Genomic DNA, 26,730 nt, shown 5'->3' with positions numbered 1-26,730 from the left:
CGCGCCGTGAGAGAAGCGGCACCCGTCATCGGTGCTCATCCCCACCCAGCCAACGTACCCGGGTACGAACCTCTCGCCCCACACCCGCACGTACCAGGAGGGTGGAATCTTCTCGAGATCCGTCGTGGCCGGGACGGGACCCGCGACCCGCGCGTTAAGAAGCCATTTCGCGGACGGCATCTATACCGTCGGGTACCTCGATTCGTGACCGAGCCCAGGTACGTTTTTCCACCAGTAAATCTGGTTTGTCGGGCGGACTCTTCAGCCGCCGGACCCAGCCGAACGGTGGTCCTGGACTGCCCGAACTCCCCACCCTGTCCGTGGGCACTAAAGGTTCCCCCGTCACAGCCACTTCCGGAACCGAGGGAGTTGATTGAGATTTGCGTAGTGCCCCGTGAGATACCCGACACCGGCGTCGATAGCCACGCAGCCGCACTCCCAGTGTCGAGTACCGGTGCTGGGACACCTTGTTTAAGCCGCGTGGCGGAAGTTCCTCACGGGGACATCAAGCGGGTAGCCTTGCCCCGCCCACCAGTCGGGCCAACCGCCACAAGGGACGCAACGCCCCGACCGGTGGCTCGCCGCGCGATAACGGACCCCTCAGCCCGCCGCAAACCTCATCCGTTCCTCTCTCATCCGTTCCACTCTCACGTTCCTCCCTCCGCTTCCCCTCATCCTTCTTCCCCCCTTTCCCACACACTACGCACTGTTCCTCTACCTCCCCTACCCGTCTCCCAATCAGACAACGGGGTAGAAGACAACATATGCAAAAGGCTGTTTTTCTGAAATCACTGTATCTGATTCTTCAACACTGTTTCTTATAAAATTCTATAAAAATTGTTAGCTCTAAAAACGTATACATAGGCAAAACCTTCATCTTCAACTGTGTCGCCTGCCGTGGAAGGTCATCTGTAGCTAGAGACCCCACTTCAGGGAACATTGTTGTGCGAAGTTTCTTGCGTAAAGTTCCCGCTCTTGATTACCTTCTAGGATAAAGGGAGCAGGAGTGTATTGTTTGCGTAACGGAACCACGATAGGGTTCTGGAATTTACAACTGCTCATTATAGAAATAATATTTTTTCATAATTTTAATAACAAAATATTTCAGTTCATATAAAAGTTAGTCAAGTCTTTATTTTCTTCAGGCACAAGATATGAAATATTATAAGAACATTTTTCCATGTCCTATCGTGCAGAAACAAAATATTTTTTTAAAAATTCAACAAAATTTCATAAAAATTTTAATTTCCAGAAGGACACAGCTTCTGTGATTTCTTTTGTTTTTGGTATCAAAATTTTAAGGAAATATCCCAAAAGTTTAAATAAAAAAACCTAAGATTGAAAATTGTACTCGAAAAATAAATGTTCTAAATTATAGTTTTGAGTAGTTGCAAGAATTAGTCAAATACTCATAATTATTTTCAAACATTTTTAAAATTCCCTTGTTTGTTTAGTATTTAATTATGCTCTTAAACAAATGGAATTTCCGGAGTATTAGGGTTATCCAAAATCTCAACTTTTGACGTTTGGTCATTGATATCCTCTAATTTGTGTTTTTTTCGAAAAAATAAATCCTGTTTTTTCAAATTAGTATATTAATTATTATTTTTTACCCTTGCTCTCCTCTGGGATCGTGGACAGAAAATACTTCAAAAAATTGAAAATAGCATTTTTATGTATTTTATGCTAAACACTGTAATTTTTCAATTTTTTTAAGATTGATTATTTTTATTCTTTAAAAACTTATTACTTTTCGGAATAAATGATACAGTTAATCAATGTAAAGGTTACTATTTTTTAAAATATTTTTAAATTGTTGGCGGTTGTAAATCGTGAAAAGTTATTATTTTCTAAAATTAATGAATTAGTTAATAAATATTCAGAGTGATAATTTCTGTAAAGGACAGTTTGCAATTATTTAAACAATTAATATTAATTGTTCCTTTTCATAGGAAAGATAAAAAAAATTCGAGTATTTTCGAATTGCTCAAACGGTCTCTTATTAGCTATTATTATTTTTTATTAACCAAATACATCTGGAAAATGAATCTCCATAACGTAATTGAAAAATTATTATTATTTAAAAAATGAAGGTTAAGTTTTTGCATAAGAAAATACTGAAAATACTCTATTTCCGAGATTTTCAAGGGAAAAACAATTGTTTAAGCAAATGAGTCTTATATCAATAATTGCAAAATATCGTTAAAAAGACTGTATTATATTATATTTTGCATTTTTTGTTTATTTTCCGGGCACAATACAAGATGAGGGAAAAATAGTTACTGGGTTGACATTTTTTTAACATTCTTTAAGAGATTAGTCAATTTTTATTTACAAAACGCTAATATAAAAACTTCATTTTTCCAGTTTTTCGGAAGCCGACCTTTTCTGGTTTAAAATCAAAAACTAAAAAGTGGAATTTTTACTGGCATTTATTCATTTCAAGGAATTTTTCTTGTTTTTTAAATCCTTATATTTAATATTCCCATACATCATTAATCAATGTGTGTTATGCCTATAAAAATTAAATATTTATTCGTAATTCATTTGGAAAACGCTTTTTTTACTGAATGTCTGAAACTAGACGCGGCATGTCCAATTGCGTTAAGAACTTTTCGGCTATCGTCGCATAAGAGATATTCGCTATGTGGCATAGAATCCTTTAGCAGTGTGGTGAATAGGTCGAATCGACATAATATTTCACAGTCAGGAATCTGTAAAGTTTTCAACACCGCTGGTATGCCTAAATAATAATTCACCTGAAAAAAATAATATTCCATTTAATTTTTCTAGATATATTCGTATATAAAAAAAATTTTAATATATTTAAATAGAATTAAGTTGAAAAAATACAGTTACGGCTAGAATAAATTGTCAGGAAAATATTAAGGCTTAGCCAAGTTAAACTGTAAAATCTTCTCTTTGACTCTTATTCAACTAATATAATAAATCTTCTACTGGAATATTCGAACTTAAAACCCAAAATATGGGTTGTCAGAAAAGAATATTCATTTTCGAACCAAAAACTCGGTATTTAATAAAGTACATGATTTTTTATCCAAATAGTTTAATTCTCGGCAACAAAATCAATTTTAATCAAATTGTTCAATTTTAACCTAAAAAATATCAATTTTATCAAAATGTACGAATTTCCAAGAAAAAATATAAATTTTCAATGAAAATTGGAAAATTTTAATTCATAAACCATGATGAATTTTCAATAAAATAAATTTTTAATCAAATAGTTTCATTTTTAACTGGAAAGTATACATTTTCAGCAAAAAGACTTTATATCTGTATAACTGTATAAAATTTGACTTTTTCCATCATTTTTAAGGATCTCAAAAGGTTTCACATAACTTCGAATATTATATTTTATTTTTTATAATTAAATTTACATTGAATTTTTATTATATTTCTATTTAATTTGTTTTATTCTTCATAATATTTTAGTGAAATTTAAAAGAATTCATTTAAAAGAATTGACGAATTTCAAAGGATTTCAAAGCTTCGAAGAGAATTTAAAACATTTGAAAAAAATCTAAGGAATTTATAGGGGTTAAAAAAGTTACAAGGAATTTTAAGGATTGAAAATATTTAATTTAATTTAATAATTTCAAGAGATTTTATATTTAAATTAAATTTCAAATAATTCACAAGCATTGAGGGATTTTAAAGATTTGAAAAGATATTGAAATATTTCAGTGGGTTTTCAAAGTTTTTTAAAATATAATTTAAAAGAATTTAGGAAAGGTCTCATGAAGCTTAACACGTGTCCCCATAAGTTTAAAGAATTTTTTGTAAATTAGCTGTAGAATACGAATCAAAAATTAATTTTTGAATTTTACCCGAATGAGTCTGTTTTATACAGTTTTAAAGAAACTCCATTAGTTAATAATTAGGTTTTGCGTGTCTTTTACGATTATAATCATTCCTTTTGCCGTTTATTTTGTTACAAATTGTTCCCTAAATATAAAATATTACTTGCTACCAACAAGTGAATATCTTAATAAATTGTTTGAAAAATTTTATTATTTTTATTTATAACAATATTTTTTAGAATAATTGTAGAAAGTTGCGTTTCTTTCTTCTGAAAATGTCCACTTTCAATTCGCTATTTATTTAGAGTGAGGTAGTAGGGTGGTCCAAAAATCACCAAGTTTAAAAAGTTGAATGGGCCCGTAGAAATTCTTGTTCCTTTTGTTGTTTTCAAAACCTAATAAATAACAATTGTATACAGGTGAAAACAATTCATATAGTATTAAAAAATTCTTATAAAAAATATCGACAAGTTTGGATACAATAAAAGTCAAACTGTTTAAAGAAAAATTAAATTATTTTAAAAATGTCTACAAATTTTGGTTAATAAACCTAGTCGACACCATTGAATTTCTCATAAAAAATTAGGTTGATATTGTCCCAAAATTTTTTTTGTATGTACTGAAGCAAGAACAATTTCCACAGGCTCATTGAACCTTTTAAGCTTTTGATTTTTTGAACATCCTAGTGAGCTAGTAATTAATTAAAGTAAAAAGAAATAAATATTTAAACAATTTATTATTATTTCTAATAATAATTCCTTTAGACTATACTGAAAATTTGCAGTTTTTACTGAACTTTTTCCACCATTAACGGAGTGAGTGATGATTAATGCAAGTTAACAAACATTATTATTAAAATAATTTATCATTGATAATAACTGACTTCTCTCAGATTAATGCTAGAAAGTTGTGAGTTTTTCAGATGTTTTCAGCTTTTATTTTACTTTTTAGTTATAAACAAACAAAATTAAGCACCAACAAAAATAACGAAATATTTAGGAATAAAATAGAACTTTAATTCTGTAAATTTTCCAAGGAAAATATATTTATATTTATAATTCCGCTCAAAGTTCCATCCTACTAAAGTCGGACGCTACCACTGGCGAACGGAAGATGGAGTACTTGGCCGCCTAACGGCTGGCATACCAGTTTCCGACACGGGCCACTGGCTGCACCTTAAGAGCTTGCGACACATCGTCGTTTGGTAAATCGGATGCAGTTCGCCAAAGTTTTTGTCCACAAAAATTATAATCTTTTAAAACTAAATTCGGGGATGCGAATTTAGTTTTTAAAAATTTAAATTTTTGTAGAAAAACAACTATGTTTTAAAATAGTATATTGGACATCCCTGAACTCTATTTTTAAGGGATGATAAAAAAAATTTTATTCTGATAAATAAAATTTGTATGCATGTGTACTATTTTAGGTTAAGATAGGGTCTTATTTCTTTGTCATTCCAAAACTGTAAGTCTTTGTCGTACCAATGCTGTCGGTAGTCACTTAGAAATTATTTAGGAAATAAACTTTTTTTAATGATCTATAAACAAGGTTAGTACGGGGACATTAGTTATTAAGTTTTTTTGCTTGTCCCAAGTTTTCGGCGAAGAATATTGGGTGATTTTAAAGTAGACCAAAGGGGAATTGTAACACACATAACCTCAAAATACACAGACATTACTCAGATTTAGCAAAATTAAATTTGTTAAAATTATTCCACAAACGAAGAGACCCGGGACGCCCTCTAGCATGTTCGCTATCACTCCCCAAATTCTTCAAAAAAATATGTTAATTACTGTAGAAACAGCCGGGGAAACCTATTACTGGTAAAACCGACATTTTTGTAAGTATCACATGTCCTGAAGAGTCGAGTGTTGACCAGATCATTTTAAGAGTAGTGTCTCATCGAGAAGTCATTCATAAGTAATAGCTTTTTGAAAGCGTTTAATTCGTCGAGCCGTTTTTAACCCAACCGAGATGAAAACTGGGTTAGACCGTGGATATCGGAATTAGCCTTAGCTGTCTCTTCAGTGAAAACCGGATTTTAGGAACGGCTAGTCATAAGCTGAGCTTCCTAACACTAGTTGCGATATTCTTAGGATTCAACCAATTTTATTACTCGTAGATGCCACAAAAGTCTAGGCCAGGCTCATGACAACGAACAGATCAGCGGGAGGCTCAAGTAGAGAATTCACGCATGGTGGCTCAGATCGAAGATGCTGTACGAGAATTCAAAGACTATCAGCCGCCAGAGTCTGTGAACCTTCTCCGACTCTCTGTAGGTAGAATACAACAAGAAGAGGAGTCAATCCTGGTGCAATATATGAGTTAGGGCAACTAACCGTTTGTTTAAAAAAATCATTTAAACACAATTATTTGTTAAAGTAGTTTCTTTAATGTTGTACCCATCTTCCTAAAAATAAGCGGCGGTGAAAAATTGACGCTGCACCCTCTTAACTAGTAGCTTCCTTCCCCGTTTTGCCCAAAACAAAAAAATCGCTGACGATAATACTGATATACAAGTAAATTAAAAAGGTCTTACACAAATGATTAATCCCTATAAAGTCATTTGTGAACTGAAAAGTACATAAATAATTTTTATGATTTTATTTCAGTAAAAAAACTAAAAGGTTGAAAAAATGTAGAAATAGCAAACGACACCACAACAATCTAGTACTAATCTGACAGTTTTTTCCATAACAATAAATTGTTTAAAAAAATACCGTGTTAACATTAATTATTTGTTACTTCAGTCTCACACCAAAATTACCAGAAATATGGTTTGTTGACTTCATTTGATTTTTGCCTACTTGAAAACTTTTCAATAAACAAAATGCATTGGGAAATACAACTAATGTTACAAATTTTCATTTTGGTAGTTAAAAAAATTATATGGTTTCTTAACATACAAATACAGTAGAAACAAATCAACAAGTTTCAAGAATAGAAAATGGAATAACAGAAAATAAAATATATTAAAAAAATTTTAACTTTGATATTTAAGAGAATTTTTGTCTGCTGTATTATCGAGCTCAAAGAGCCCATACATGTGCAGAAAAAATTGTTTAAACCCAATCTATAATACATTTTTGTAATACAAGGACTCTAAGTGGCACTTTATTGGCCGAGTACAGCATTCCACACAAGGCAAAGCGCCGCTCCGGGGTCGCGTCTCACATACTATTTTCTATCAAACCAGTCAATCAATAGAGAAAATAGGTTGCGTAGAGTCCTAATCTAAAAATTCATCACTGAATCCAATCCACTCCAACTTTATCCGCTCCATTCCAATCCACTCCACGCAAATCCAATTAATTTGTATTCAATTCAAGCTAATTCATTCCAATAGATTCCAATCCAAGGCAGTCCAATCCGCTTTATTAAACACTGATTCATTCCAATCCACTTCATTCCAGTCCAATCGTATTCAATTCATCGAAGTTCATTATACTCCACCTCACTCAAATACAATTGAATCCAATCCAAATTATTCCAATTTATTCCAATCCAATCTACCCAAATTTAATACAATTAAATGCAATTAATTTATATTCAATTTATTCCCATCCAAACCACTCTAAACCACTCCAATCCAATCCAATCCAATGCACTCCGATTCAATCCGATCCATTTAAATAAAATCGAATTCAATTCATTCCAATTCACTCCACTCTACTCCAATCCACTTAAATACAATCCAATACACATCACCCCAGTACAAACCATTTCAGTTCAATTCACTCTAATCCAATCCACTCCAATCTATTCAGCACGAGAAACCGAACTTTGCATGCAGTTGTTTCAAAAAAATAATTATTTTAAATAATACCAAAATAAGAATAAAAAATTTCAATGAATTTCTAATTTTTATTAGAATCCATAAAAAATAGGAAGACTTTTTTGATATCCCGGTATTTGAAAAAATAGACAATCAAAAAAATTTAAAAGCTCTGCAAACAAGGAATTAAAAAAAAAATTCTGGTTAATTTGGATGTATCCTAAAAGTCATACCTTCACATAATAAACTTCATGAGGTTTATTCATACTATATAATTCTAGAATTACAGCACTGGAAAATTTGGGAACATGTGGAAAGAAAACACCTAAGGCCTTGAGAACTGCAACAATGTTAAGGTCATGAGTGCCATAAATAATCATTTTTCGGTTTATATCTATGAAACCTTGTTTTACAGAGTCCATGTCTTCTTTGCATTTTCTGATTAACCTTCCTCCGTTTCGTCTTCTCATACTTTTGCTATAATTCATTCTATCAAATTCCAAAAGAGTTCCTTTAAAAAGATCACCATCTGGATAAACACCCTCAGTCCAAGATGGCAGTTTAAGATTCATAAATTTTTCACATTCCAAAGTCGTGTAAATGCGATACATATTAAGCGAGGATTTTATCTTTTTGCCTGTCCACGTACGTAAATGTTTCCTGAACCCTTTTAACATTTTATACTCATCTTTTGTGTCTCTTCTTGCTTTTATGTAGTCATTTATGTATCTATTAAAAAAATGTATATTAATTTATTCTTTAAATAATTATTTAGACGCAATGAGGTAATCGATTCAGATAATTTTACGGCGCATGGAAATCACTCCAAATATAAACCAGTCAGAAGTGAATTTACGACCAGAACAATGCATTTTTAACAAATTAGTTCTACCTTCTACCAGTTCGTTAAGTCTTATGGGATTTCTGAGCAAATTCGACTTAACTCCGGAACAAAATCACGAGTTCCCATAAATCTGATATGTACTCATACTTTCGATCACGAGGAATCGTTAAGTTTTATAAAAACATGGGCAAACAAAGTATTTCAAAAAGTCATCGATAAAAAACAACAACACGCGGGCCAGTTTCAAACCAGAAGGGACGTCAAGTTAATACGAGGCGCTTAGGTGAAATTAATAATTTTGTACGATGGCTTTTTTGCGACTTTTTCGCGATTTTTACTCTCCTCCTTAGATGGGACTGTGGTACGTATATTTATCTAAAATATAAGTTGCAATAAGCATTCATATAAAACGTTTCTCCACGGTGCTCCTCATTAAATACGACACCAAACGCTTCAGTTTCCTTAAATGCAAAATAACGTTCCTCTTCTCAAAACACCGGATCAAACTTTCTGATTTAATGTCAAATTTAGTTCTCAAAAAGCTTTCTATCTTGTGCTTCACACTCCTTGGACGTATCTTATTGCTTGTATTTCACTAAGTTACTTTCCTCAAACTTGGCAAATAGCTCTCATTCTAGTTTTTCAGAAAAAACAGAAGGATAAATACCATCCAACAAGCGACAGGCTCACCGAAGCCATCAGCCTCAATTTTATTTGAAAAAAACATACTGGCGCTGCTTCGCAAACTAATAAATTACAATCTTACAAGAGCTGTTTTCCACTTCATAAACCCATTCCAGCGGGTGTGCTCCAAGGCAGCATTCTAGGACTAGTATTATTTATTATCCACGTAAACGACATCCCTGAGGTTCCGAAGTTTCAATTGGATCACATGCAGATGACATCGCGCTATTCACTTCCACCTGGCCACTACAAATAATCTTAAAACTACTTAACAGAACTCTTGAAGTCATTGAAGCGGGGGCTGAACTCTGGAGAATAAAAATGAATAGAACCAAGTTAGAAACAATTCTTTTCGCAGTCAGAAGGCCGGATAAAATAGATGCACCCAAAATGTTTAAAGAAACAATGGAATGAAAAAACTCCATGAAATATTTAGGAGGCAAACTTCATAAACGTCTTGATTGGAAGCAGCATACCCAGAAAACTAAAGGAATAAGCACTGGAGGTCATGAAGCCTTAAATCCTATTAATAATATACACTCGAGTCTAAAACCTGAAAATTGAATCCTAGATTACAAAATGTTTAACCGATGAATCATAACTTTTGCCTGTACAATTTGGAGAGGTACGTCAAAAAGCCAAGATCAATCACATCCAGATCATACAAATTAAATTCATCAGACGTATTACAAAAACCCCTAGATATATCAAGAACAAAACATTTCAATGACATTAAATTTCAGAGATTACTAAAGAAACCGTCACTAAATTCTATGAATCTGCAGATCATCACCTTTTGAACATATTTTCTCTCTAGGAAAATAGAATTTGGATCCCCTTTCTGCTCTTCTTTTTTCAATTTTCTTTCATTATATAAATTACCAGTTTGTGTAATAATATTTGAACGGGTAACGCACAACAGCTTCTTTCGATTCGATTCGCATGGAAATCGCTGATTCTTCTTTTTTGAGCCTCTCATAGTCGCTCAGTGATTCCCAAAGAATAGTCACCTCGGCATGGAGCCTCTTTCTGGGAGGACACTGACCTCTTTTGAGGGGAAGTACAGTTTAAGGTGGGTTCCGAACTACCAGAGCCTCGGTTTAAGGCACATAGAAAAATTTCCATTGGTACCAAGCACAGGGATCGAACCCCATTCCTCCTGCTTGGAAGCCTGACGCGCTATCGTCTGAGCCATCGAGACTCTTAGAATGGTCGTAACCAGAAAACGATTTCCTTACCACTACAATCGCCAGTTAAAGTGAAAAAATTAAATTGCTGTTGTCAACCTAACACAGGTGAAAACCGGGCTAAGCCGTGGATATAGGCACGTGACTTGGCTGCCTGTGCAGTGAAAAGCAGATTTAAAGGAACGGCTAGTCACCAGTTTATTGAACGAATGGAAAAATTCCAATTGTCTTCAAACATGATTTGTACACCCTTCTTGCCAAGCGGTTGTTGAAGTAGTTTCTTTAAAAATGGTACACAATTCTTCAAAACAAGTGGTGGGGAGAGCGTGCTCGATTAATTTAACCAGTTACATTGTTACTGATTTAAATTAAGAGTGTAAATTTAACATTTAGGCTGTGATTCAATTCTTTGTTGCAGATATTTATTTTAATTATACAAAACTCACCCAGGACACATGTATGGTACAAGCATGACGTCTTTTAATATAGAGTCAAATGTTGTAGGTACCACCGCACTTGGCATCAACCCCTTCAAAATCAATCCTATAGATTCTTTTGTGCGATTGACATCCGTACTTCTAGCGTCTATAGATCCGGGGATGTAATTAGGTCCCAAAAATGCATTGTATCTCGTACGAAGAAAGTTACCAAAAGCAAGTTCTCTTTTCTTGCCACTCTAAGTCATTCATGATAAATTTAATAATTTGAAATACGAAAATTCTTTAAAAATATAATTTTGTGAAGTGTAATGTTTACTACCATAGTTAATTTTCCATCAAAGTTTTGATTTGCATAAGGATCATTTGGGTAACCTTCAGTTTTTCCGTCTGGTGTTCGATCTCCATGACGGGCAATCTAAAAATTCCAACATTTTATGACTGCAGCAATACAATATTTTTTTTGTGCCAGAGGGCAAGCCTCCGTCCCCTGTTGTTTTGTGATATCTCCGGAAAAAGAAATGGGATTTTGTTTTTAAGCTGTCTGCATTAATACATGCATCCGACCCGTCAGAAATAACACGGCATTTTAGATGAAAAAAAGTTGTCTGAAATATCGGGAAAAACGGTATGTTATTAACTTTTAATCAATTAAATTTCAGTCAGTACCTGAAAGAAATATTTGAGGAATCGTTTCGATCCCGTAACTTTTGAATTGCCCCCGCCTCCCAATCACTTTATAATTTTTTAAATTCTTGTCAACATTATTACTTGCTAAGAAATTTTAATTACACCCTAAAATTCACAAAAAGTCAGTCGGATCCTAAATTAATGACACGTCTAATCAATATCAGGAGAAATGTATATTTCTGAAGATATTTTGTAGTTTTTTAAACAATTCGTAGTTGATTAAATTTATTCATGCGAAATCATCAAGAGGTAGGAATCTTTTTAAATAATTATAAACTTCATGGATGTTATAAATAATATTTTTTTAACACATTATTAAATTTTTTATCAAATAATTATTCACCATTTACTTCTGAACTTTCACGGAAAAGGTGGTAATTTTTAGTTTTTGTTTTTATTCTCTTTTTTCTATGTGAATAATTGAGCGCCCTGATTCCAGAACGGGGCATAACTCGATAAAGTAGAGGGGAGGTTCGCCCCTAGCAACAAAAAATCGAAATTTAAAAATTTGATTTGGGAAAAATGCATTCTTATAAGAATTTAGATGGCGCATCTTTTTTCCCCTAGCAAAAAAGTTGTATCTATTATAGTTGTCGAGATAACCATGATGATGTTGTTTTTTCTGAAGTAGATTTTTAATTCGTGTTTGGTCTCTCGCTAGTCGTTACACCTACAGTTTTTGCAATTTTCTGATAAACTTTTGAGACAATACTCTCTCAAGTATCCTTAGAAAGGTGATATGAGAGAAGAGTTTATATAATTATAATTAACAAAATGAAAAATTCTTTTCTAGGCCATTGTGAATTGAGATCCTTGTAATCTTCGATTGCTCCGTTTATCGAGAGAAGTTTGAGCAAATATAAACTTCTTGTGAAGAAGTTGTGCAAGAAAATATAAACAAGTTTTCTGGAAAATAAATTTATTTTTTAAGTAAATAGGTAAATAATTGCGAATGTAAGACACGTAAAACTTTCTTATAGTTTTCTGAACAACTTCTTCACAGGAAGTTTTCATTTGCTCAAACTTTGCTTGATAAACGAAGTGATCGAAGATTACGAGGCATTAAGTTATCAGTGGCCTATAAAACAATGTTTGATTTTGTCTTAAATATTCAGATGAACTTTTCACTCATATCTTCATTCTACTGATAATCTGGAGAGTAATGTCTCCAAATTTTACCGAAGAACTTCAAAAACTGTAGATGTGATCACAAGCGTGATACCAAAAATTAATTACAAATAGAATTCAGAAAAAACATCATTATCATGGTTATCTCGCAAACTATAATAGATACAACTTCTTTGCTGGAGAGGAAAAGATGCACCATCTAATTTCCTATAAGAATGCATTATTTAAAAATCACATTTTTAATTTTTGATTTTTAGGTGCCATGGGCCAACCTCCACTCAACTTTACCGAGTTCTGTCCCGTTCTGTAATCAGCGAGCTCAATTATTATGAATATGTTATTAATTATTTATTATAATCCTTATTATTTACATAAACAGTTTATTTCACCATATTATAAATAGATCCTTTTTGGTTGTGGCAATAATGATCGAGTTTATTTATGTATTCATAGTATTGGGAAAAAATCGTTTGCGCAAATAATAATGGTTTGAAAATTTGATGTTAACATTTTTTATAATAAGTGACATGGTTCAAATAAATTTGAAAAATATAAGAGTTTCAGTACTTTTTTGAAAATACGAACTTCGTATGATTTTAAATGAAAAAATTAAAGAAAAAATGAAAACATATAATTTATACAATGCAAACAATTTATACTGAAATAATTACAAAAAAACCCGCCTTTATAAGAAAGTTCAAATGAAACTGACATTTTTAATTTTTCATGGCATTTTCTGGACACAATACAAAAGATGTGAGGCGTAAAACTGAAAAGTTGTCGATTGCGAATTGTCTCTTGAACACTTCTTAAGTAGTGAATCAAATTCAATTTCAAAAAATTGAATGTTTTTATTTTTGAGAACCTAAAAAAGGGGAGGCGGCTTGCCCTTCAGAGTGAAAAAAAATTGCAATGATCGGAAATAATTATGTTCTTAGCATTTCGTTACCACACTATAAATTGTAAACTTTCTTAAAATTTCAAAGAGATAGGAAAAATTAATTTATGGATAAAAACCTATTCGGTAGAATTTAAAAAAAAATTTCAAGCTTTTTAATAATCATAACAGATTTGAGATTATAGTTTTTCCAAGATTTCTAAGAAAATTCAAAATAGCTTAGGTTTTATTTGAAAAAAAAAATAATTTCAAGTTTTTAAGATTTCAAAATGTGCAGTAAATATTATTTAAGACATTGAGGCATTTTTTGAATGTATCCGGATCCAAAAAAGTGTTAGATAAACTAAATTTTTTCAGTTGTCAACGGAATAATGAAAATTTTTCTAAGATTCATGGGAAAATTGTAAAAGAGTGTTTTGTAATTAGTTATAAGAAAAAATTAAGAAAGATTACAAAACGTGTTCTAATACTTCCTCCAATTTTTTAAAAGGCTGTAAAAGATTTTAAAGCCAATTTTTGCAATTTAACAATATTAAGTGATATTATGAAAAATTCGTGTAAGTTTAAGAGAAATTCAGAAGTTTTTTAACGAAAGAAGATAATTAAAACTTGTACAGTTCCTAGGAAAAATTAAATTTATTTTTTATATGGAAAAATTAATATAATGAGATTCTTCCAAAAGATTTGAAATGATTTCTAATATTACTAAGGAAGAATCTGAAGGGTTTTTAACGAATTTCATTAATTTTTGCAGAATTAAAAAAAAATCAGGAAAAATCTGAATAATTATTTAAGATTCGAACTGTTAGAAAGTCTGAACAGATAAAAAAAGGAGGTACTTAAGATTCTTGTGAGAATTTTTAATGATTTTTGATTTCAAAAAATGAACTTAATAAGAAAATAAAAGAAGGTGTTTTAGCATTTCAAAGGATTTCCTCAAATTTTGAAAAGGAGTGTAGAATATGTTAAAGCAACGTGTTTTAATTTGTTAAGATTAAAGAATTAAAAAAAGTGAGGAAATTTAAGAAAGCTTAGGAAAATTTAAGAAATTTAAAAAGAATCTTTAACTTTAAAAGAACTTGAAAATATTTTCGAAAATGTGTAAAATATTTCTTAGTTTCTTCTAAACTTCTAAAAGCCATAACAATCTTTAAAAAATACTCTAATTTTGCCTTATATTTAGTAAAATCCTACAAAATAAAAGTTTCTGTAAGATATTCTAGATTTTTATTTCGATACATTAAAAATATATAAAAAAACTTCTTTTACCTTATTAAGAGTCTTATAAAAATGTAAATGTGTAAATGTTTTTTAATCTTCTTCCAAGAAAAAGCGGCATAATTATATTAGTAAAATAAGACTCACCACAATGACCAACCGAAGTTGTGTGGCTTCTGTGCAAATAAGTTTGTAAACAACACTTATAAGTATAAGGACTAGGACCCCATAATTTGACATCATTTTCTTCGCTCTTGGATATTTGAACAAAAAAACTATAACAATAATTAATAAAAATGACATTTTATTAATCGAGTTTCTATATAATTAATTAATTGAGTAATGCTTTATCAGTCTCATAAACGAATCCTGGACTCTAGATAGAAAAAAACCGAAAAATTACAGTGGGTTTTTTACGGGGAAGTTTACAAATTTATGAAAGAAAAATATATCCTATCACTTAAAATATCAAAAATTTCAAATCATATGATTTTGTATTACAATTCAACATAATCTGTCTAGTCTAAAATCTGTAAGTAATCTAATAACATAGGGCCACAACAAGAATGAGTAAAGGGTTCTTTAAACCAGAACAAGTGCATTATATGTTCTTTGGGTCATAAATTAAAATTATGTAACCTCAAAGCTTATATATCTCAAAACTCAATAAACTACAAACCCAAAATGCAGTTTAAACAAAAAAAAAAAACAAAAAAAACTTACACGGATATTCAAAACTTTAATCTCGGGGAGTTTTAGCTTTATACTTCCATATGTCCACCACTTCAAAGCCTCAAAAGCCATAAGCTTAATAACCCTGAAATGTATACTAAGAAAATTGCATGTCTCAATGTAACTCCGAGTAATGAATATATGTTTGAATTCCATAACTCCACATCCCCATAACTTCATACAACCTTATACCTCAAAGCTTCACAACCCCAAAAGTTCCAAGCGTAAAACCCTATAAACCAGAAACTCCATAATCCTAGAAGGCACAAAATTTGGCGACTTTTTTACGACATTGTTACGACATCTTCACGACATCTTTACGACATCCTATGTCCATGTCGTTTCGGTGTCTTTTCGATATCGAAAAGACATCGTCAGATCATACGACTTATTTGCGATATCGTAAAGACACCTTAACGATATGGACATAGGATGTCGTAAAGTTGTCGTGAAGATATCGTAACGATGTCGTGAAGATGTCGCCAAACTTTGCGCCTACTGGGATCTTAGAGCCCCATAAGCGTAACAAAAAAAAATACATAAAAGTGAGTCTTCGAAAGTCTGTAGTCTCAGAAAGCTACAATCAAAGCTTATACTTAAACTTAAACGAATGCAATTCAAATTTGAATATATTACTGAACACTAACAAATAATTAAATATTTATCATCTAATTGTAAATAAAAAATAATGTTATGCAAAATATTTGTGGTTAGATTTAATATTTAAAAGATCTTCAATTTTAATTTTTGAATGAGGCTCTACAACCATACAATTTTATACTGACTGGTGAACAATTTACAATAATTATTGTATTCTGCCACCCATTAAATAAAAGTTTCTTCAAAATTTTCTTAAATAAATAGTCAATTCTTTCATATCATTTTCACTTTCTCCTTTCCAGCTCTAGTCAAATAGGCATACATATAATAAACTGATTTAAGCCTGTTATTTTTGTTTGTTTTTAAACTTTCTTTAGATATACAATATTTAAAAAACCATTGTTTGTTTCAGAGAAAAAAAATTATCCTATTAAAACTGAAATATGCTACCACGAAAAAATCATTTTTTCAAACAAAAAAATAAGATGCGTTAACGAAATATTTGGTAGATATAATATTAAATGTTGTAAGATTTACAACTGAATTTAAGGAAATTTTTTGACTGAAAAATAACTTAAAAAGTTCTAAAATTCAGAAAGATTTATGCTAAATATTTTTTCGTTTAATATAAATTCAATATAAAGTTCAAAAATTCTAAAGTCGTGGATTTGTAAATCGTTATTGCTTTTACTATGCGAAACTAAAAAATTAGGAACGTCAAGGCGCGCGTTGGTTCTTTAAAAGAAGAAATCACTTTTTTGAGTTTTCCCTTCTTTTGAGTACGCGTACTTACATGGCAAATACCATATATGTTTAGTAATTATTATTCTCTAGCTTAATAAATTATTTTTGAATATTTTGATTTCAAAGACTTCAAGGAATTCTACTGAATTCGACGAATTTACGGAATTCAAAGAATTCACGAAATTCAAGGAATCAAAAAATGTAAAAAATTGTTTAAATTCACGGAACCCCCACAATTTAAGAAATTCACGAAATTCACCAAACTTGGGGATCGTAATTCAACCTATCTCGAAATTGACGAAATTTAAGCAATTCGCGCAATTCAAGGGATTTAGGCAATTCGCGGTATTCAGGAAAATCAAGGCTTTCGCGAAATTCACGGAATTCACAGAATTCTGTGAATTCCGTGAATTCTGCGAATTAATTGAATTGGTAAAATTTCGTGAGGTCCGTGAATTTCGCGAATGCCTCAAATTGCATGACTTCTTTGAGTTTCAGGGATTTTTTTAATTCTTTGAATTACTCAAATTCTGCGAATTCCGTATATTCTTTGAACTCCTTGAATTCCGTAAATTCCATTAATTTCGTGAATTCAGTGAACTTCGTGAATTCTTTGAATTCTGTACATTGCTTTAATTCCGTAAATTCCTCGAAGACCTTGATTTCCATGAATAACGTAAATTTCATAAGTTCTATGAATGTTGTGATTGTTTAAATCCATGTAATCCATGAATTCTATGATATCCCTGAATTCCACAAATTCCGTGTATTCCTTAAATGCTACGTATTCTGTGTATGCCTTAAATTCCTTGAATTCCGTGAATTCCTTTAAATTTCAAATTGCTTGAATTACGCGACTTCCGTGCAGTACGTGAATGGCTTGAATTCCTTAAACTCTTTGAATCAGTGTATTTATCAAATTCTTTGAATGCCATGAATTTCGTGCATTTCGTAAACTCTGTGAATTTACTGAATTCCGTGGATTCCTCGAATACCGTGAATTACATGAATTACATTAATTCCGTGAAGTTTTTTAAATTATTCGAATGCATGAATTTGTCGAATTGTTTGAATTCCATAAATCCCTTAAATTCACTGATTTTAATGAATTTCTTGAGTTGTTAAAATTCCGTGACTTCCGTAAAAGCCACGAATTCCATCAATTCCATAAGATCTTATTATTCCGTGATTTCCTTCAATTGTTTGAATTCCGTGATTTCCTCAAATTCCCCGAATTTTCTTGAATTTCGTGATTGCCGTGAATTCCGTAACTTCTTTGAAATTCGTGAGTTTAGTAAATTCTTCGAATTTCATGATTTTCTTGAATCGCTTCAACTTCATAAATCCCTGGAATTCCACAAATTCCGCGTATTTATTGAATTAATTGAATTCCGTAAATTTCTTCAATTTATTAAATTTTTTAAATTCTGAGAATACGATCCATTCCGTGAATGGCTTAAATTCCGTAAACTCTTTGAATCACGTAAATCCCTTAAATTATTTGAATTTCCAGAATTCCATAATTTCTTTGGATTCCGTGAATTCCATGAATTCAATCAATTCCGTAAAATCTTGAATTCCTTGAATCCCTTAATTTGTCAAATTATTTGATTTCGGTGAATCTCTTGAATTCCATGATTTCCTTGAATTGCTTAAACTCCGTAACTTTCGTAAAATCCACGAATTCCGTCAATTCCAAACATTTTTTTAATTTCGTGATTTTCTTTCATTCCTTGAATGACGTTAATTCCTTAAATTCCCGGAATTCCTTGAAATCCTTGAATTGCTTGACTTTCGTGAATTCTTTGAATTCCTTAAAGTCATAGAATTCAATAATTTTCATGAATTCCGTTATTTCCTTGAATTACTTTAACTCCGTGTATTCGCTCAATTCTTTGAATCCCTTTAATCCTATGGATTCCGTGAATTCCCTGAATTGCTTGAATTGCATGAATTTCGCAAATTTGATGAATTCCTTAATTTTTTGAATTCCACGGATTCCATTAATTACGTGGTTTCCTTGAATTCCGCAAAATTCATGAATCGCGTGAATTTCTTGAATTCTTTGAATCCCATGAATTTCTTAAATTCTTTTAGTACTGTGAATTCATTGCATTTCATAAATTTCAGCGTGTAATAATTACTAAACCTATCTGCTACCTGCCGTGTAATTATTGCGTACTAAGACGAGGGATCAAATCAAAAAAACCTAGTGGTTCTTTTAGACGACCAACATTGTTTCAAATTTATCAAATTTCTTATAAAAAGATTGTTTCTCCTTTTCTGTATCTGAAAATTTTTTTCCCCCATTTTGCATTGTGATATGAATAAAGTTCAGATAGGGTATAATGTGTGGAACGCCAAAGATATTCAGAGAAGCTATTTAAAAAACACCCATGTTTTAAGGGCATTGCCTGTAATCAAAAAACATCTTTTAGGATACTTAGAATCCGGTACACCCAACAACCTTAACAATCATCTTAGCACTGACTTAAAGATGTCGCAAGCTAACTATAAACTAACTGTCTCTAAGCGGAGGGCAAAATTTGGCATGTACGTTGCTAAGCCTAGTATTTCCTTAAAGAAAACTATAATCTCTCGACTGAATCAAAGTACCTAAATCCCCAGACTTCTATTCCGGAAAAATATAACTAAGCGGGAGGATACGAAAAAGGGTAGTCTAGTTTTCCAAGCATTACATTTAGATCCAATTAAAATTCTTGAAACAATATCCATAGCAATACTCGCAGAAGACATTCTTTTTATGAACTTTTTATAAAAAGACTCGAATCTGATGTGTTAACACGAGAATAGAAAAATTCGCTCACTACTTTTAGCTGAGCCTGGGCGTAGAAGAATTTGTATTCACATGGTCCACCTTTGTGGTATACCATAACTTTTGATTTTGCCTCGCTGACCGTTACAAAATTGCTCAATCAGTAACCAGTTTTCCGGGAGGTCTTTGAAAAATTCCTCGGAAATCTCATCCTTGTGTAGAGGACATGGCCACAGTATAATTGACTCTGTTATTGCTGATGAAAGACCAAAAGAGCTAGTAAAAGATACTAGCTTCTCTACTAGCTACTCTTTCTCTCCGAGTGAGTTACGCCTAGCCCGAAAGGGAAATGGCCTAATGGTAAAATAATAATAATAATGCTATATATAGTGGTGTTCTCGCGTTGGTATTTTTGCTTTGGCGACACGGTGGGGTTTCAGCTTTCCTCTCATGACTTTGACGGCTGCGCTGACGGTAGCACTGTTACTGACAGTGTTTCTCATGTTGCATTTCACAGCACCATCTGTCAAGCGGATCTTAAATACACGCCCTTGAATGTGTCTTGATAAGAGGTCTTTAATATCAGAGTAGAAGTCATGGAGGAATTAGAAAAGCAATGTAGACAAAAATACATCCGCGGAGTGCACCCTAAAACGTTTGATCAATGAAGCGGATAAAGAGGCAAACAATGTTTGACTGAAACAGGACGTCCTGCTTCCGCAAACGGAAGGATTAGTCGTAACGATTCAGGATAGGGTTATCAGCATCAGAAATGATCTCAAACACGTGTTATATCAAGACATGGTTGACCAGTGTCGATTATGTATATATATAACAACGAATTTATCGAGCACATTATTAATAGATGTTGCGTAATGGCTCAGACAGAATATAAGAATAGACATAATGATGTAGCGGGCATAATACATCAGAAACCTGCCCTAAATGTAGGACTCTTGACACAATGAATTTTTTTCTATAGATACATTCCAAAGTTCATTCTAGAAAACGAAGATAACGTCTTATATTGGGATGTGACTATTCGGACGGATTATAACACCCAAGCCGATCGGCCAGACATCGTGAAGTAAGAAAAGAAAGTTGGAAGAGTCTCCATCAACGACATTGCTTGACCACTTAACCGATGTTTGCAGGAAATTTATACAACCAAGATCCATACGTATAGCTTTAGAAGGCCTGAAGTATTGTCGATATGTAGAAATTTGACAAATAAATTCATCTTATTGTAATTTCTGCTACAGGCAATGTGCACGCAAAATGTACTTAAAATCTTAAACATTTAGGAATCAGCAGTGGGGTACTGGAAGCAGCTCAGACGGCGGTTTTATTAAACACGTCACATTGTAGGAAACTTTTTCGATCGTCAGAAAGAACCTGTGGAGTGTCAGATGGTAGCTCGAAAGGAGCATCCAGCGGCAACTCTTTTCACCTCCAATGCTCGTGGCCGCTGTTTAAGGATATCAACGGTAAAATATGAACTTTAAAACAAAACCACGCTCCTATTTTTTTAACTAAAATATTATTGTAAAAGATTTCTGAAATCGTACTATATTAACCTATTACATACTCATCATATCAGTCACTTGATTTAATCCGTAGCTATGATCAAAAACCGGGAGTTGCGTTCGAGCAGCGGTGGGGAGCGGACGTGATTCTGCCGCGCTCCCGTATACATGAAAACGGTACTGTTTGAAAACATTTGTTGCGCTGGAAGAAGAGGACGGATTGCTAAAATATGATCTCATGGCTTTTCACGAAAAGGAGAAGAACGCGAAAACCCTGCTGAGTACCAACTCGTGCAAGGGATGCGGAATAAAAACAAAGATGAAGGGAGACTAACAAAGTGAGTTTACTTAGTGGGAAAACATGAAGTGTAAGTGCAGTGAAGCCATCGAGATGCAGCTATTCAGAATTTCTTGCGTGCCCCAAGAAAAATCTTAGGGTATTTAGGACAAGTAACTCTAGGGAGAAAAAGAAAAATGATCTTTTCTGGTTCCGAATAACCGGGGTAATCTGTTCTGGATCTCAAAAAGCAGAAAGCGAGGGAAAATGGCGGATCAAACGGAGTGGAACTCTCAAACAAATTTTGAGAACCTTCGAGAAACTGTAGCGCGAGGCGGCAGAAGCGGTGATGCGGTTGGCCATCTGCTACAGCCAGAGGAGCCTACCATTGAGCGCATGCAGATAGAAAATTAACAGCAGCCGACAGAAAGAGAGCAGGAGAGTATCAGCAGAAGGAAGCACTCCCCACCACTAGTTAAAATAATTAACGAAAATCTTGTCAAGACAGGGGAGGGAAGCAGAAAAATAATTTGCTTGGCCTAGTCGGTCAGTGCCGTGATTAGATTTAACAAAACATCAGGACGAGCGTTCATAAAAGCTGACAGTCTAGAGAAGCATAAAAAGGTAATCAGTACTCTGACCAACGAAGGAATAGAATTTTTCACCCACGGAATTAAAGGCGAGATCAGGAAAACTAAGAAATTCTTTATCAAATTTTTTTTCATTCAATGGGCCTTGACGAAAATGAAATTATTAGTGAAATAAAATCTCAATATGGTTTTCAACCAATTCGAGCAATACAGTTTGAGAGTAGGAACTCACTTTTCCTCATTTTTGAGAAACAAATCCCAACCTCTGATATCAAGGGTATCAACAGCATTTTAACCAAAGGGTCAATGTCGTTAATTATAAAACAAAATATAGTGTGGTCACCCAGTGTAAAAACTGTTACAACTTTGAACATATTCAGGCGCACTGTGACAGAGTCAAGATTGAGCCAACAACAACAAAAATAAACGGCAAAGGAGTCAGAGTGAAGGTGTGTACCAATTGCTCCCAAGAAGGCCATGGTGCAAACAAGGCAGCGTGTCCAGTCTTTATTAAGGAAATTGAGGAATCGAAACAGAGGGGAGAAAACTTCAAAAGGAATAAACAACAAGGAGCCCATGTAAACAATAGAAAGGTAACGAGCACGTCAGCAAGTACTGATCACAAAACTAAAGCAGGCACTAAGGAGGCCCGGAAAAGTGTACATACTCGAGTTAGTGCAGGAGTTTCTTATGCACAGGTAACATCAAGTTCGAGTAAGATGGTAAGTGCTCCAACCACAAAAATCAACAAAAGCCAGATAAGTAGAAAGATAACTGATATATTTATTTTTTAGGAATCTGTTATACCATCAGAGATGGTAACTTTACCGACAGTAGATCAACCCTTCAAACCATGAACGCAGAAAGTCAACACAATATCGATCAAGTTAAGAACCTTCAATAACAGAAAATGATTGTCGTCTTAATCAGACTAGATGATAGAAATAATTTTATTAACTGATATAATTCTAGAAGCACTAGACGAAATAGTCAACAAAAATGACGCAAGCGACGAAACTCTGAATCTCATTTGTGAAATTTATAAGAATTTAGTTGTTCCAAAAAAAACGCTATAAAAACGAATTGACAGTAATACATAAAGTTCTAAGAATAATTCACAATGGCAGACCTTAATATATTACATTTGAATATAAACGGATACATAGGCGTAAGCTAGAGTTGATGCAACTGATTGCATGAAACAGACCTGACCTCATCATTCTCAATGAAGTCCGGTCTAAAGCAAAAAATAATATTCAAGGTTTTATAAAATAACCGGTACCTGAAAACTAAGCTAAACGCCATAATTATAGGTGGTTTTAACGCCAGACATCCCATCCTTGGTTCAAACACAATCAACATCAGAGGAAAATTATTAAAAGAAGCTATATTTTGAGGCTTAACTCTGGTGCTGCGCCGAGCCGTTGAGGCCGTTGCACTCGGCGCGGGAAGTCTCGATCTTGCATTGGCAACAACACAAAATATTAAAGCACCAACGCAGCAGCTGGAAGACGTTGGTTCCGATCACAGACCATAGTTGCTCAAACTCGACATCAATCCAGAAAAAATCGAGATTCTTAAAATAAATCTTAAGAAACTTGACCACAAGCAGTACAACTCAATGACGGATAAAATCAGCGAAGACTTAAAACCTGCATATTAAAAACAACGAAGAACGTGAAAGGGCAATAGAACAGCTTGAATCTACAATCACTCAAGTCCTAGACACACTGGCATCACAACAAGAAATGAAAAATTAAACTGAATCTCTCTCTCAACAGAAATCCAGATAGCAATCAGAGAATGAAACAAGCTACGACGTTTGAATGCCACAATTATTTCGAGAAAAATAGAAATAGAATATAAAAACAGTAAAGGTAAAGTACAAGAACAACTAGATGCCTGGAAGGAAGAGAAATAGATATAGAGTTTAGTATGCAATGAGGATTATCGAAAAAAGTTATGGAGAGTGCAAAAACCACTGAAAACCTCGGACACCATACTACCCATGTTTGCTGAAACCATGTCAACAGAGGAGACAATCGACAAGCTAGTGGGTGCGGCCATAGTCAAAGATGCTAAAATCTCGACAAAAGACGAAGATATCCTAAAATCAATACCATTTCAGCAATTGACTGAAACAGATCTCGCCTAGGTCACTACAATCATAAGAATCTTCAAAGACAAAAAGGCTCCGGGTCCTGACGGTATCATGATCCAACAACTCAAAAAGATCGGTCCACTCACAAAGAACAAACTAGTAAAAATGTGTAACTGGTTGCTACAAACTGGATACTTCCCAGCAAATAAGGAAACTCGGCCATTGTATATTTCTATACAAAAAAGGGAACGATCCGACCACTCCAGAATTTTATAGACTCATCACCCTACTAAACATCATGGGGAAAATATTGGAGAAAATAATACTTGATAGGATGCAAACACACGTTGAAAAGGTAATCCCAAAGTTTCAACATGGCTTTTGCAGGAAAAAAGGAACCCAAACACAAGCTCTATGCACTCTGACTCATATCACAGAAGCTATCCAGAAAGGCGAGTCAACCTCAGTCATCAGTACCGATCTCACAAAAGCCTTTGATTCCATCAATCAATAAAGGGCTACTCTTACAAATGGACAAGATGGAAATGCTAGCCAACATCGTAATAATAAAAAACGATCTCCATAATCGCTTAGTAACAGGAAAGCATCTCAACATCATCGGAAGAACACACCGCGTCTACACGAGGTAAACCAAGGTGCAGTTCTCCTACCGGTCATCTTCAAATTGCACATGGCCAACCTTCCAGTCAAGAGCATCCCAAAAACAATGATCTCTCAATATGCAGATGATCTTTTAGTAATGAATAAAGAAAGCATGCCAATGTTCGCCAAAATGAGAGTGGAATGGGCAGCAGAAGAATTAATTCAGTACTAAAAAGACTGGGGAATGAAATGCAACGTCACCAAAACTAAAGCCATCATCTTCACTCACAAAAAATACAAATTCACTCACCTCCAAGTTGGAAATGAGAAGGTCATAACTTCTTTGATTTTAGAGCTAGGCAATTGGTTTTTCTATTTGCACAAAGCTGAGTCTAATTTAATTCATTTTGTAGCAACTTTCACCTGCCAGACTCTGAAAATGATTTTTTTTTTGAAAACGAGACATTTCATGAAAAACTGATGTTAAACAAAATTTCATTAAAAATGATCATATTCAGAAGGTCGAATTATAATGAATCAAGAAAGAAATGTTGGTTAATATCTTTGAAAAATCAAAAAAATATTATACTTAAAAAATTTCTAAGTGATTTCTTTTTGGTTTTTGATCACAAAATGACTGTGAGATATCCGAAAAGCTTAAACAGATAAAAAACCGGAGGTTACAAATTGTACTAAAAGAATGAGCCTTCTAAATTGCAATTTTGAGCAACTGTAAAAATTAGTCAAATGCTCATAATTCATTTTAAATTATTTTTAAATGCCCTAATTACACAGGCTGAAAAGATTTTCACACAGAATCCAGAATATACTTCTCCAAAGGATTTTGGCATTCTGAATTCAAATTTGAGGTCTGAATGTTTAAACTTACTCTGGTTTGCGAGATATCCTAACCTACATGTGAAAACAGCGATTTTTGCCCTAAACAGAGGTAAACTCACACACATACAAATTTCTAAATGTGATATCTCAGCAAAAACAAAAGAGATTTGAACAAACTCAACGGCATTCGAAAGAGCGAGACTTATAATTTAAAATTGCGTTTATGGATTTAGGCAAAATGTAGTCAATAATATGTGTCTGTGTTATTGAAGTATTTAATCTTGTGATCTTAAGTAAATGAAATTTCTGGAATATGAGGGTTGTCCAAAAATTCGAATTTTGATTTTTTGTGCTCGATCACTTCTAATTAATTTTTTTTCTGGGAAATGTTATCGTTTTTTTTAAATCGGTCGTTAGATTTTTAACCACGCTACCCTTTTAAATCGAGCCCAGAAAATGCACCCAAAATGCAAAGTAGCAATTTTATGTATTGTATGCTAAAGGCGGTATGTTTTAAATTTTTGTAGGTTTAAATATTTGCATTTCAAACTGCCGCTTATTGGTCATTATTATTTCTTATTGATCAAATCGATCTGTGAAAAAATGTCAATAACGTAACTGAGAAAAATTGTAAAAAATTATTATGCTCAAAAAATGAGGGTATAACTTGCTATATAAAAATACTAAACAATAAGCGACATAGTGTAAAAAATTTAGAAGAAGTATAATTTCTTCACCTTTCCTATGATTAATTTTATAAATAATTGCGAAGACACTGTTGTCTCTTTTGTCATTTATAACCCTTATTTATTTACTGTTTCCCTAATTTTAGAGAACAGTAACTTTTCAAGATATACAGAGCAAAATTTCGTTTAAGAAAATTAAAATTTTCATAAATGTATACACTATTCCACAAAAATATCACTCTTAACATTAACCAACTGTGTTATTGATTCGAAACGGTACTCAATTTGCGAGATTTACAGAAGAAAAAAAATTGTGATACTAAAAATATTCCTCACTAATTCCACAAAATATTAACGTTTCCCGATTTACAGTGGAAAAAAAGTTTAAAAAAATAACAATTGTTTAAACAATTATAATACAGGGGTATTGCTGGCATCAAAAGTCGAGTTTTTAATGTTATCCACTCATTTAAATAAAATTGTTCCCTTTTTTGAATCTTTATATTTATTTTTCTTATACACCATGAATCAATGCAATTTATAATTATAAAAAGTGAGGATTTTATTCATTAT

At 33.0% G+C, this 26,730-nt stretch overlaps 1 protein-coding gene across 1 annotated transcript in view; it reads right to left on the bottom strand.

The window, feature by feature from the left end:
• Positions 1-15,486, bottom strand: part of LOC117178548 — a 77,082-nt gene extending 61,596 nt beyond the window's left edge. The window contains exons 1-4 of the mRNA XM_033369975.1: positions 15,406-15,486; positions 11,071-11,166; positions 10,758-10,987; positions 7,830-8,325 (exon numbers count right to left, since the gene is read on the bottom strand). Of these exons, the coding sequence (XP_033225866.1) occupies positions 7,830-8,325; positions 10,758-10,987; positions 11,071-11,166; positions 15,406-15,486 (903 nt within the window). The remainder of the gene's footprint in view (positions 1-7,829; positions 8,326-10,757; positions 10,988-11,070; positions 11,167-15,405) is intronic.
• Positions 15,487-26,730: the final 11,244 nt, after the last annotated feature.

Source organism: Belonocnema kinseyi, chromosome 8 (genome assembly GCF_010883055.1).
Source record: "Belonocnema kinseyi isolate 2016_QV_RU_SX_M_011 chromosome 8, B_treatae_v1, whole genome shotgun sequence".
NCBI classification, from domain to species: domain Eukaryota; kingdom Metazoa; phylum Arthropoda; class Insecta; order Hymenoptera; family Cynipidae; genus Belonocnema; species Belonocnema kinseyi.
The sequence above is the reverse complement of the archived record's forward strand: the minus strand, read 5'-3'. Positions and strand labels throughout refer to the sequence as shown.